This window comes from Microcaecilia unicolor, chromosome 1 (genome assembly GCF_901765095.1).
Source record: "Microcaecilia unicolor chromosome 1, aMicUni1.1, whole genome shotgun sequence".
Classification (NCBI taxonomy): Eukaryota; Metazoa; Chordata; class Amphibia; order Gymnophiona; family Siphonopidae; genus Microcaecilia; species Microcaecilia unicolor.
The window spans coordinates 536,445,579-536,460,064 of NC_044031.1; the positions used below are offsets into that span (position 1 = coordinate 536,445,579).

At 42.2% G+C, this 14,486-nt stretch overlaps 1 protein-coding gene across 1 annotated transcript in view; it reads right to left on the minus strand.

Annotated features, from left to right (window-relative positions):
• The window catches only part of PIP4P2 (phosphatidylinositol-4,5-bisphosphate 4-phosphatase 2), a 110,047-nt gene that overhangs the window by 22,612 nt on the left and 72,949 nt on the right, over positions 1-14,486 (minus strand). Inside the window, exon 5 of the mRNA XM_030216408.1 lies at positions 3,989-4,041. Within this exon, the coding sequence (XP_030072268.1) occupies positions 3,989-4,041 (53 nt within the window). The remainder of the gene's footprint in view (positions 1-3,988; positions 4,042-14,486) is intronic.

Consider the following 14,486-nt stretch of genomic DNA (forward strand, 5'->3'; position numbering starts at 1 on the left):
ATATTCTCTCTCACATACAGAGCCACTCCTCCACCTCTTCGGCCCTCTCTATCCTTCCTAAAAAGATTATAGCCCAGTACGGTCACATCTCATTCATGAGAATCGTTGAACCACGTCTCCGTAATAGCAACAATATCCAAGTTTTCTTCAAAAGATCAGGGCTTGCAAGTCTTGAACCTTTTTACTTAGACTATGAGCATTTGTGCACATAGCTTTCCATGTGCTTAGTGAATTTGGGTAGTTTTTTATATTTACATGACCTTTCCCTCTGCCATCATGTTTATTCTGGGGGTGACTTTCCGAAATCCCCTGTTTCCTTTTGTCACCCCCACCATCTAGTTTAAATGTCTAGAAAGTCTGTATTTCTCCCCAAGGATCCTTGTAGTTTAAAAATAATTTTTGCAGAGCTCTAAGATGAAGGAAAACCCCTTAAAAGGTAACTTTAAACCAAAATGAAAAGGAGGAAGAAAATAAGGACCCCAACCAGCCCCACATGGAGTCACTTAGCTGGAAAAGACGCCACTTCTCTCTGAGCCACAGAATCCTCCTTTTCATTTTTCATCGTTTACCTCTTCTCTATGCTTTAGGCAGCTAGTTTACTGGCATAAGTGGGGTTCCATTTTGGGCAAGATTTTGCATTTTTGGTGTATTTTTACACTTAAGTTTTGAGCTTTAGATACATGTATATATTTTTCCATGAGTTCTCATTTTGTTCTTATAGTGTGGAAAGGTGTTTTTTGAATCGGCAATTTTTTTCTCCCTGGTAGGGAGTTTTTTGTGTTTTTTTCTCCTCCCACTCTATTATAGTGACCAATGATAATACCTGACTCCCATTTATGATAGTGGAATATTTCAATACTTTTGGTATGTGTCCCTATTGGGAGATTTTAGGTCAGTTTTGTTTAGTTACTTTTTAAGGGGTTTTCCTTATGAACATCTGAGAGCTCTGCAAAAATTAAATTTTCAACTACAATATCTTCTAAAGTTTTTAAGAGCACAGTTATCTCAGAATCAGCTATCACAGTAAAATTATCATCCATCTGCAGAGTAGTTGACTGGTTTTCTATCTGTTCTACAACCAATTTTGCTTTAGTCTTAAAATACTCAGCAAATGCCCCTGATGTTAAACCTGTCAAAGCCCCTGGTCTCTTTTCTTCCATCAAAAATGGACAATATGAGACAACTCCTTTGCTCTATTTATAACAGTCTTGAGATTAGTTCCATAGTACTCATTTTTTGTTGCTTCACAAATATTCTAAAAGCTGTTATCCTAAAAGAATCACAATCGTTACTATTTCTCATTTTACAACAAATTCTTTCTTCAAATTGACCTCTTCCTTTCAAACAAAGAAAATGTACAAATACTGTAAGTAAGACATGTACATCAAAGCACGACACAGTGAACTTGGTATATCAGGTTCCGTATTAAATTGGTTTCACAGGTTCCTAGCTAACAGATCCTATACTGTTAAGGAGGACAAATTGGACCCCTCCATGCAGTACACCCAAGGGTTCTCCACTTTCTCCTTTGCTATTTAACGTCTTTGTGTTCTAAACACTATTTCCTGGAACAGAATGAGAATTTGTTTTTGTATGATGATATATTCCTGCTTATATCGACTTCACTTATTGACTATAATCTCATCTGCTTGTATATCTAAAACAAATGACTGGGTGACTTCACAAACTAAAACTGAATGTGTCTAAAACTAACATTCTCTGGTTTACTAAGGATGATAAACCTTTGCCCATATCTATTCCCCCGAGCTTAGGGGAAATGTTATCTATCAAATGATCAGCAAATATATTAGGAGTTATTCTACATAGGTTTCTTTCTTTTGCTCTTCAGATAAATAATTTGTACAAAAAGATTTATGTCCTTAAAAAAATCAGAACTACTCGCACTTATTTTCACGAAGACTCTTTTGACATACTCGCTCGTGATAGGGTTTGGCTTAGCTCAAATGGATTACTGTAATGTTATTTATTCTGAGCTGTCCAAGAATTTTAAGCGGTTACAATTATTACAAAACACAGTAGCTAGATTGATATTTAAACAAACATTTTTTCATGTTACTCCTTTATAGGTTTCCCTCCACTGGCATCCTATTTGCGCTCATATTGATTTTAAAGTTATCTTGTTTTGTGTTTAAGATCTTGGACGGGACTACCACTGTGCACCTTAATAGTCTAAAAGTCAACAAAAAAAAGTCAAAATATGTTGATTTTTTTCTAAGACCTTATATACTATGATTTACAACTATGAGAGAGTCATCACATTTTATCAATCTCTTAGATAACTATGATGGAGATCTCACAAATACATCCTTTTAACTTAAGATATAGATTTGTTATATACAAATAGCCCACATATTGAAGCACTTGCCATCATCAAGTCCACCTTACGTGATAGGGTTCTGCTCTGCCGTATTTCCAACCATTTCATTCTGGCATTAGCTACATTGGCTCTCACTAAGAATTATTTTGGGCCAGTTTCGGCACCGTCACCAAAACGAGAACCAAAATTCAGTCAGCCTCTACTTCTACACCACTTTCCCAGTTGACAGCTGCCCAAAATGTATAAAAAAAGCATCCGATGTTAAAATAAAAATACATGAAACATACAACAAACATATATAAATCTATCAGGCCAATATTCAGCCCACAGCATTCAGTGTTAAACATCGGCTGCCGTGGACTTTTTATATCCAGATATGAATTGTCAGGCCATAGCTAGATACCAGCGCTGAATATCTGGGTATAATGCAGTTATCCTGACAACTAACTGGATAAACTTAGGAAAGTCTTTATGCTGTCCTAACTTTATCCTAGACAGCTGCCCAGTTAGCACACTGAATACTGCCATTAACCTGGTAAGTCCCAGCTCTGTCCAGACTCCACACCAGGACCACCTGGATTCTGCCCAAATAATGCCAAGGTAGTCTAAATGGATTTTCAGTAACCTTATTAGAATAAGTGCCAATAAAAATCTGGTTACGACCCAGTGAGCAGGACTTATTCAGGTAGAAACCACTCCTACCCAGTTAAGACCTGCTGAATAAATGTGATAAATGTGCATATTTCTGATACTATTTTACTAGGTTTTAATTTGTCATCTCCAAGTTTATCACACCAATTGTGTTTATACTTGTATTTGTGTACAATTGCTATTAAACTTGGCTTCCTCTTGCTTAAAAATCCTCTGCAGGAGTTTGTAATACACTTATAGTTGGTCATTTTACTATTGTTATGCTGTTAACAAAATTGTAAGTTTTATGTTAAACTATATCTGCTGTACACCATGTGGGTGAATCTCTTTATAAAGGTGGTTAATAAATTCCAATAAATAAATAAATGGGCCCTATAATTTAACTTACTCTAGCAAAGCACTCCATGTTTAGTTTTCCCTGAAGATTCATCAGTGTTTATTATAACGACAAAAATGGAAGACAAATTAGTATAAAAAGCAACTCTCTACTCTACTGAATAAATACTAGGGTTTATATTGTAAATGGATGCCAATCAGCTTCTCCTCATATGCTGACTGGGACAGGGAAGCAGAGAGGCCGCGGAAGCAATGAAGGTGTGACCCAAAGTCCAGAGAATCATACTAGGATGTGTGCTTGGACAACTCAATATCAGGACTAAGGGAAATTTAGGTCAGACATGAGTTGTACAAAAGCCAAATAAATCCTGCATGCTGAATGTTGCAAAATTAGGGTGAAAACCTCTAAAAGCTGAATACCTACCTTGGTAAAGCCTGGAACTGTTGGTGGCAGCACAGAGTTTAAAATGAAAACGTAGGGCCCTGTTTATGAGCAGCACAATGACATGGATCAGTATTCATATAACAACCGGTGTTTCTTATTGTTATTTTATTTTGTTTTTGCACTGCAAATTAGTAGAACTAGAAGAGAAAAGCTATCGTACTTCCTTTGCTATCCTTAGCCAGGCTTAGTATTTCTGAGCAATTTTAAAGTGAACTTACATTTTTCTGCAGTGTGGGCATTTTGCCAGTGTGTTGAACCTCAATTCCATCCACTGCGAAGGGAAAAAAAAAAAGAGAAGGAAAAGATTCTAGCCTGAGAAAACAGTTATTTTCATTCATCTCAAATGTCACAAAGGGATCCCTGTAAAAACAGTTAGCTTCTCAGGCTTCAATCTGCCTGTGCTTGCTTCCATAAATGGGAAATCTTTTTGACACCCCAGATGGTGGTTTCCATGGAAGAGCATTTCCCAGGACTTGCTCCAGAATTAGGAGACCAGCTGACATTGCATATGTTCTATCTGTATAACACAGTGAAAGTAATCTCTCAAGCATGGTTGAAAAACTACAGTCACTAGTACGGACAATATTTACAATCCCAGGTCAAACTATAGTTTTGGAAAATTTGGGGAAGTCATTAGCTCTGGGACTACAGGGTCTCTGGAGTGACACAAGACAAATGCACTGAACACATGCTGCGTACAGAATAGCTACAAAAATACACACCATACTGTACACTAAAGGTGTCAGCTAATCAGATAACGTTTTTCAGACCTTTTGTCTTAATCAGGTTTATATTCCTATTCTACAGAAGCAGTTCACCTCCTTTGTTTATTCTGGTTTTTACATTTCTTCTTCAGGTTTACATTTTTTTTTTAATCTGTTTGTATCTTCATTATCCATCTTATCATTGTTTCATTTCACCTTTCAAATTCTGTTTTCCTTTAATCTCTTTTGCAGCCAAAACACGGGTTGGATGCATAAAGCCTTCCTCAGTGTCTGTCTCATGAGCAGGACTTCCTCTCACAGGCTTAGGCAAACACAGAGTGAGGGTGATTTTAGAAAAGCTTTTTACACCTGGTTTTTACATGCAGAAAGCTTTTCTGAGAAGTTCTAGGAGAAGACGGCTTTTCTCTGGGTAAGTGATGTTATTTTGCTCTGCGCTTGGAAACTTAAAGATTGGGTTTAAAGAGGAATTGTAAAATATTGATAAACAAAGTTAGAATTTAAAAAAAAAAAAGAAGAAGAAGAAGCAAACTTTATTAGCTAGTCTCCATACCCTTTTTCCCATAGTTTTAAAACTTGAATTTTAAACACAGCATTAACAGATAAGACTCTAGAAGGCACAGCAGGGCCTACTTCAGTCCTCATTTCCACCCACCCCTACCTCAACTCTTCATTTATAGTCAATTATTTTAATTAGGACAACAAAAGGAGAGTTTTCATTAGAGTTTTAATTACATGTAATTAGTTTCTGAGAAGCAAATACTAATAAATTACATAATACACCACATAATCTTAAGGCTCCTTATATTCATCTGATATCCCTAGTACCTTAAGAAGTTTTAATTAAACAACTAAGATGCAGACAGAAGTCCAGCAGCGAGAGAGGTGCTATCTAGTCTTTTGCATGGAGTGTCACATGTATGATTATCTCCCAGTGAAAGGTTATATGTGTGTGCTCGATGCAAAGAGCTCCTAGCTCTCAGAGAATGAGTACACTCTCTTCATGCTAGAGTAGCAGACTTGGAGGACCTGAGGAAGACAAAGAGGTACACAGAAAAGGCCTACAGGAATGTTGTAAAGAAAATCCCACTTGCAGTCTGGCAGCCCCTGTGCTGCCTTGGAGGAGGGAAGTCTTCTAAAAGGACAGCATCAACCTGGTGCAGCTGGAAGTAATCCTGTAGCCAGGACCTGCCCACCAGGGGATGAAATATCTCTTGCACCAAGGATGTGTCTCCAGGAGCTTCTGCCAAGAGGAAAGGATTAGGATGGCTGTTTTAGTTGGTGATTCAATTATTACGCATGTAAGATAGCTGGGTGGCTGGTGAACGTGAGGATCGCCTGGTCACTTGCCTGCCCGTTGCAAAGGTGGAGGACCTCATGAGTCAACTTTATAGGATTTTAGATAGTGTTGGGGAGGAGCTGAATGTCTTGGTACATGCAAGTACCAATGACATAGGAAAATGTGAGAATGAGGCTCTGGAAGCCAAATTTAGGCTTTTAGGTAGAAAGCTCAAATCCAGAACCTCTAGGGTAGCATTTTCCGAAGTGTTCCTTGTTCCATGTGCAGATCCCAAGAGACAGGAAGAGCTTTGGAGTCTCAATGCGTGGATGAGACAATGGTGCAGGGAGGAGGGTTTTACACTTGTAAGGAACTGGGCAACATTCTGGGGAAGCGGGGAGCCTATTCCGGGACCAGGGTGGGACCAGGCTGTTGGCATTGGCATTTAAGAAGGAGAAAGATCAGCTTTTAAACTAGAACCTGGTGGAAGGCTATAAGTCGTTCAAAAGCACGTGGTTCGGAACAAGGTATCTTTCAAAGATATCACCAAAACAGAGAAGAAAGGGTATCCTGACAGCAAGGTTGCAATAGAAACAATAGTATACCATCTGCCTTATTTTCAAAAGTGTTAGGCGCCCATATTTCAACCCAAATTGGGAGATGGGCGCCCATCTTGCAAAGGCGCCCAAATCGGTATAATCGAAAGCCGATTTTGGGCGTCTTCAACTGCAATCTGTCGCGGAAACAGGCAAAGTTGACAGGGGCGTGTCGGAGGCGTGGTGAAGGTGGGACTGGGAGAGATGGGCACTTTCGGCCGATAATCGAAAAAAGAAAGGCGTTTTACCGTGAATTTGGGTCATTTTTTTTTACCCCTTTTTTTTTCCACAAACAAGTCCCAAAAAAGTGCCCTAAATGACCAGATGATCACTGGAGGGAATCTGGGATGACCACCCCTGACTCCCCCAGTAGTCACTAACCCCCTCCCACCAAAAAAAAGAACTTTAACAACTTTTTCCCCAGCCTGTATGCCAACCTCAAATGTCATACTCAGCTCCATCACAGCAGTATGCAGGTCCCTGGAGCAGTTGTTAGTGGGTGCAGTGGACTTCACCCAGGTGGACCCAGGTCCATCCCCCCCCCCCCCCACCTGTTACACTTGTGCTGGTAAATGGGAGCCCTCCAGACCGCCCCCAAAACCCATTGTAGCCACATGTAGGTGCCCCCCTTCACCCATAATGCTATGGTAATGGTGTAGAGTTGTGGGCAGTGGGTTTTGGGGGGGGATTTGAGGGGCTCAGCACCCAAGGGATGGGAGCTATGGACTTGGGAGATATTTAATTTTTTTTTTCATTGTTACAAGTGCCCACCTAGGGTGCCTGGTTGGTGTCCTGGCACGTGAGGGGGACCAGTGCACTATGAATCCTGGCCCCTCCCACGACCATATGCCTTGGATTTGTTCGTTTTTGAGCTGGGAGCCTTCAGTTTCCATTATCGCTGAAAAACGAAACCGCCCAGCTCGGATCCGCACAAATCCGATGCATTTGCCGGGCACAAACCGTATTATCGAAAAAAAGATGGGCGCCCATTTTTCCCATAAAAGGACAAACAAAAAAGCAGACACATCGCCCTAGGAAGAGAGCAAAGAATCCTTAAAGGGATACCAGAAGGTGCCCAGGGGGAACTGCAATTGCCAGAGACTGGTACTTCCCACCAGGACTGAGACCCACAGATTGGAGCCCTTGAAGAAGGAACCTTTACCAGCTCAGAGTAAAAGTCCACGGACTGATCCTTGAGACTAACAGCCTAGAGGAACTCAACCTCAGGGCCACAGAGTGCAAACTGCACCCCAGGGAGTTCATTTGGGGATGCCTAGCCTTGGCGCCATTTTACACTGATACGTTCCCCTTAGCACAACCCTTGATGCAGCATTAGGTGAAACAAGGGGTCCTTGTCGGGTATGACTGTGGAGGCTTCGGCTTTAATCTTTACCAGACTGGGAGTGAATTAAGTGTTTCACTGTAACCTCATGGGAGCTGTGTAGGCTGAAGTCTGGTATCTTTATAAGAAGGGAGCATTTTTCTATTTCTATTATTGGACTGTTTCAGTAGGGAATTCTGGACAAAGTAATAGTGGAGTTTTTTTTTTTCAGAGCTTTTTACTCTACTTTTTCAAAAACTGTTGACTGATAAGTTTGAAAACCAATGACTGATGTAGCTGTAGACCCCATTTGGAAGAGAAATTGGATATGTGGGGTGCATTTAGCACTGAGGTTTTCTTTCTGGCTATTGTTAGTATTTTTATATTTAGTCCAGAGAATTCATAAGCTGATGATTATCTGATAGCACAATTCTATTGTTGTTTTTTGGTTTTTGAATCTACCAAATTTAGACTGGAAAGTACCAGGTGCAGGACTAACTAAAAACAGAGGATCTGTTGAGGAGACCATTTTTGAAAAGGTATCACTGGACTTGGATGAAATAAACCAGCAGAAGTGGTGATCTGCAACACCAGCAATGCAGCAAAACACACAGCAGACCAACAGTATGAACAACAAAGTGGTGTGGCCATGTTTCGCCTGAAGCAGTCTTTGGGCGAAACGTGGCCATGTCGGGTATTTGTTTATTAATAAACCACATTATTCTTCATACTGCTGGTCTGCTCTTCTCTGTGTTTTGAAACATTGGACTTGATACTGACAAATCAAGACAGTGTCACAGAGGTTATGATAGGAGACAAACTAGGATATAGTATTCACCATATCATGTGGTTTAGTGTAAACATTGAAAGAGAATCAAGCAATACTATAACAGAGGTGCTAGACTTCAGAGAGGCCCATTTCTGAAGCCTTGTCAGCAGCAGGGAATCTAAGAGATACAAAGGAACTACAGCATCTGGTAGCACTATACAAATGCTAATAATACTAGATAACAATTTTAAAAGAAACCCAATGATATGGCAACAAATAGTTTTTGTAAAAATGTTTATGGGTGATATAAAGATCTCTCTGCTGACCAAAGTAGATGAAAAGATAACACCAAAAACAAATACAGAAGGAAGACCAACAAAACTACTAGCAGAAACAAAAGACAGGCATGAAAGGCAATTAGACTACTAATGACTCAGATGGAAGAGAATATTACCCAATCAGTAAAGATAGGGGATAAAAATGAATTTTTTTTTTTTTTTAAATCATCCTTTTTATTCAGGCAATTCAACATATGCAAACAGTTCAAAAGGAAATTACAACATTTGGTCTGCCTGAACTTTTTAACATTTTCGAACTCAACCTCTCCCCCCTTCCCCCCTCCCACCCTCTAACCCTACCCCCCCCCCCAAAAAAAAAAATCACTTCAAGAGTTCAATATCTTGCTTCTTGCCACTGGAGTGAGAGTGTCCCAAAATGGAGACCAGGAGGCATATTTCAAAGCACTTAGCCTCCCAAAGTTCCATAGAAACCTATGGAACTTAGCCTCCCAAAGTGCTTTGAAAATATGCCTCCAGGTGCGGCAAAATTGATCGCCTCTCTTGGAGGCTAAGTCTCTTATACCTTTCTTTTCTATAGCACAAGCTTGAATCATTGCGGACCTCCAATGTGCTATACTCGGATGGTCTGTTACCAACCACAGTTGCAATATGACACGCTTTGCAGTTAATACTGCCCTTTTCAAGAATGCTGTAAATCCTGCTGGTGCAGGCTGCTGCATTTCAAAGAGATCAAACAGTTGTTTAGGAGTTGGTCTCTATGTATGATTCCAAATTTGGGAGACATGTCTGCTCAATTCAGTCCAAAAGACATTAATTGGCGCACATGTCCAATACATGTGCCCCAAATGAGCCGTGATACCATTACATTTTGGGCAACTGTCCAAGTCTCGAAGCGTGGCTTTATATGCTCTGTGCGGAGATACATGTAACCGAAGCAGAAATTTATATTGTAGCTCCCACCAGGCAGCATTGTCTGTGAGAGTAGAAATAGATTTAAGGCATTTGTCAAGTTGCTCAGGATGGAGATTAACCTGCAATTCCTCATTCCAGGCTTGCGCCACCCGGTGACAGTCAATTTGTTGCAAAGAGTCCCTCAAACCACGATGAAAATAGCTCAAGGGCACTCGCGATTGTGCCTCAAGACCCAATATTTCATCAAATTTTTCCCAGGAAACATTGGTTAATGATTCTGCCGGTAACTAATTTACATAATGCCGTACTTGCTTATATGCTAACCAGTCATTCACACTCAAACCATACTCTTTCTTCAAATCTTCAAATGTTTTTAATGTCCCTTGCTCAGTTACCACATGAAATAGGTACCTAATTCCCACTGTAGCCCACCTCTGAAAGGGGACCAAAGAGCCACCCGCCGGGAAAGCCAAATTACCCCCTAGGGACAGTAAAGCCGAAATCCTTGTATTTAACCGATGGATCTTGCCCATCCATCTCCATGTGGCTCTCAATGGTGAAAGAATCGGTCGATAAGGGCTCAACCCCGGTAATTCTCCGGAGGGCGCATGGAGCCAATAAGAAAAATGCATTTTTCCCAAAATTGCCACTTCTGCCCCTGTACAAGAGAAAAAATTAGTAGAGCGGAACCAGTCGGACAGATGTCTCATACTACTAGCCAGAGAAAACTGTTTTAGATCTAGGAGTCCCAATCCCCCCTTTGTGCGTGGTAACAGTACTTTACAAAAAGGCAAACGGGCCCTCTTTCCCTACCATTAAAAATAAGTCAATTTTTTCCGCAGCCAGTGTTCATCCCGGGGCCTCAAATGAAATGGCAACATTTGAAATACGTAAGTCCACTTGGGGAAAAGGACCATATTATAAAGAGCTATTCGTCCCAATAAAGTAATAGGGAGTGCCTGCCACCTCTGCAAAGACTCTACCGCTCGCTGCTTTATCGGCCCCATATTGAGTTCATAAAGCTCCAGTAAATCTGCGGGAATATGTACCCCCAAATATTTAATACTGGAGTTCGCCCATTGAAAGGGGAAATTTCCCTCCCACTGCGTTCTAATATCCGATTGAATAGGGAGGGCCACAGACTTATGATAATTTAAGGAAAACCCCGTCAAAAAACTAAATTCATCTAAATTCGCCATTAAGTGCTGCACCGACGAAGCAGGATTGGTCAATGTCAGAAGGATATCATCGGCAAATGCCAACACTTTGACCTCCAGTGATGGCATACTTATCCCCACAACATCCGGGTCCCTCATGATCGTTCTGAGCAGTGGCTCTAAGTATAATAAAAACAGTAGTGGGGACAAAGGACAGCCCTGCCTAGTACCCCTCTGTAATTGAAATGGAGCAGACTGGAGCCGATTCGCAACTACTCGAGCAGAGGGGTTATTGTATAGTGTTGAAACCGCCTCCATGAACCAGCCCCCCACGCCAACATGACCCAGCACTTGAAACAAGTAGGCCCACTGCACCCTGTCGAATGCTTTTTCGGCATCCAGGCTTACCAACATCAGCCGCTCTCCTATGGCATGGCTATGTGCAATAGACAACAGCACTTTTCGTACATTTACCGTTGCCTGACGACCTCTAACAAAACCAACCTGGTAATTTCCAATTAGGGATGGCAAATGTCGTGCAAGCCTGTCTGCCAAAACTCGGGCCAAGATTTTTATATCCACATTTAACAACGATATGGGTCTGTAGGCTTCTACTTGGTCTGGGGATTTACCTGGTTTAGGAATCAATGTAATAAGTGCTTCATTTTCACCAGATGAAAACCAGCCACGTTCCACCACAGAGTCAAAGTACGAAGTTAGGGGCCCTACCAACTCCGGGCCCAAGATTTTATAATATTCACTCGAAAAGCCATCTGGGCCCAGAGCCGACTTCAAAGGAAGGGACTTTATCACCTGTTGGATTTCCTGCGCCCTAATGGGGAGAGCCAAGGCATCGCGGATTCACGGCTCCAAACGCGGCATACCTGCATCCTCAAGGTAATCTTGTATCAGCGGGCCCTGATGTTCCCCTGTTTGAGAATATATCCCTGTAAAATATTTCTGAAACGCAGTCACAATCTCTGCTGGCTGCGAGAGCCGGGACCCATCTTGCAATTGGATATACAAAATAAATTGGTTTGATTTCTTAACTCTAGCTACTTGTGCTAATAGCCTACCAGACTTATTTCCATATCTTTGAAAGTTAAGCCGCCTAGCATAGAATAAACTCTGATATTTTTCATGAATCATTGTGTTCAGTGCTACCAAAGCAGCTGTCATGTTTTCTTGGTTTTCCTTAGATGGATTAGCTATTTGACGTCTCTTTGCAACCCTGTATGCCGATTCTAAACGTATGATACCCGTCGCCAAGCGTTTTTTACGTGCGCTCATAAAAGCAATGACCTCTACCCGAAGAACTGCTTTTGAGGCCTCCCAAAATATTGTTGGCGCCACGTCAGGTTGTGCATTCGTCTCTACATAAAAATGTCATCGATTTCTCATATGATCTACAAATGTTGGATCTTGGTAAAGATAGGAAGGGAAGCGCCAATATCTGTTACAGGACCCACTGACATCTAAGTCCAACTCCATCCAATTATAGCGTGGTCCGAAATCTCAGTAGGACCTATGAAGGCGTTCCTTACTCTAAAAAACCAGGACTGGGTCAACAAAATATAATCAATCCGGGACCAAGTGGAATGCACTTTAGATTGGCGAGTATAATCCCGGGTATCAGGGTGCAGCAAGCGCCAAGGATCGACCACCTGCAGCGATTTACACAAAGCCGACAGACCTCTCCCATGGCCCAGCGCTGCTATAGCCCTGGGGAAGATCTATCCAACTCTGGATCTATGACTTGATTAAAGTCCCCCGCCCATACCCACGGGGCATCCGCATATTGTAATCCCAGCGCTATTAAAGATTGAAAAAACTGCGGACAATAAGTGTTTGGGCCATAAACAGCGCAGAGGTAAAACTTTGTTCCCTGGTAATTAAAGTGCACCAGCACCACTCTCCCCTCCGTATCCCTGTATATCAATTTGGAGTGGCAAGGGATACCTTTTTTTACCAAAACAACCACTCCACTTCTTCGATTCCCGGAGGAGGAGTAGTGACATTCCCCCACCCACTGCTGACAGAGTTTGGCATGCTCTACATCGGACAATTTTGTCTCCTGGAGACAGGCGATATCCGCTCCATGCGCCCTCAATTGTGATAAAATTTTGTATCTCTTCACCGGGGAAGTAATCCCCGCCACATTCCAAGAAAGGATATTCAACCGATCTCTACCCTGAATCTCTAAAAATTAAGAATTGAACTGTCCCAAGTCCTCCCATCTCAGGTAACCCCGGGAGCCCAGCCTCCCCCGAGGGTGTCTGCCTCCAATTGCAAAGCCCTTGATTATCTTTTCCCCAACCTCCCATTCTCCCAGCAAGAACAACTGCCAACATCTCCACTCTCACTTCCAGCTCATTCACTCCATCTTTCCCCCCCCCAACCCCCCCTCCCTATAACCATTCTTGTGCACCATCTTCTGGTGTCACTAGGGTCACTCATCTGCTAGGGACCCCACTCCCCAAATCCAAGGTTATACCACTGTTACTCAACATCACATACCCTTTCCACCAGACTTTTTACCTACATAAGTGTCCCCAAAAAAACTGTCCAAAGTCCACTCCTCTGCGTGGTAAAATCATCCTGAACTGGCTGACTGGCACTCCTCATGGAGTAGGGACCTGGTCATCAATTTCTCTGTTTACAAAGGTTGTAGCCAGCTGCTCTGAATCAAAACTATGCCATTTCTCATTCCTGTAGATCTTGAGGACAACAGGGTAGGACAGTGTGAAGCGAATCTTCTTCTCCACTAGAGTTGTGCATAATGGATGAAATCTCCTTCTCTTTTCCTGTAATCCAGCCGAGTAATCTGGGAAAATCAGAATCTCATGTCCTTCAAATGTCAGGTTGCCCCGTTTGGACTTAAATCCCTGCATGATTTCCTCTTTGTGGATATAATTATGAACTTTAAGAATAACAACTCGAGGTTTCTTTCCTTCCTGATATCGTCCAAGTCTATGAGCTCTTTCAATGCTGAGGCTTCCCCTACTGTCCGATAATGCAAATTCATGCTGGAGCCATTTTTCTAGTGCCGGCCCCAGATTTTTCTCCATCACAGACTCGGTAATGCCCACCAGCCTCAAGTTGGAGCGTCGCGCTCGATTTTCTAAATCATCGATTTTCGCTGCCTGCATGCTAACCTGTTTTGCCAGCTCTGTGATCTTCGGTTCGGTAGCATGCCACCTGTCTTCCATGTGCGACACACGCTGTTCCAGCGCTTGGGTACGCGTCGCTAACCCCGCTATAGTGGCGTCCAATTTTCCCAGGTGGACTGCTAGGGTGTCGAACCTCGTTTCCAGGGCTGCTTCGATCACTTTTGAGATCTGGGCCAGCTGGCGCTCTGAGAAATCATCTCATACCACTTGTGCTCCGTCCGCCATTTTAGGTTCCGCCTGTGGAGGTGAGGATTTCCCCTTCTCTGTTTTCACGCTGCGTTTCGCTGTTCCAGCTGGCATCGCGACCAAATATTGGTCCATGCACCTTCCCGCAGCGATAGACAAGGTTAGAAATTGTATTTCTTTCTTTTTTCCGTAATTTTTCAGCCGTATGGAGAGTGGGGTCCCTGGAGCTCAGCCACTACGCTGCCGACGCTCTCAACGCATCACGTGATCCTCCATAAAAATGAATTTTAATAAGTAAAACAAAT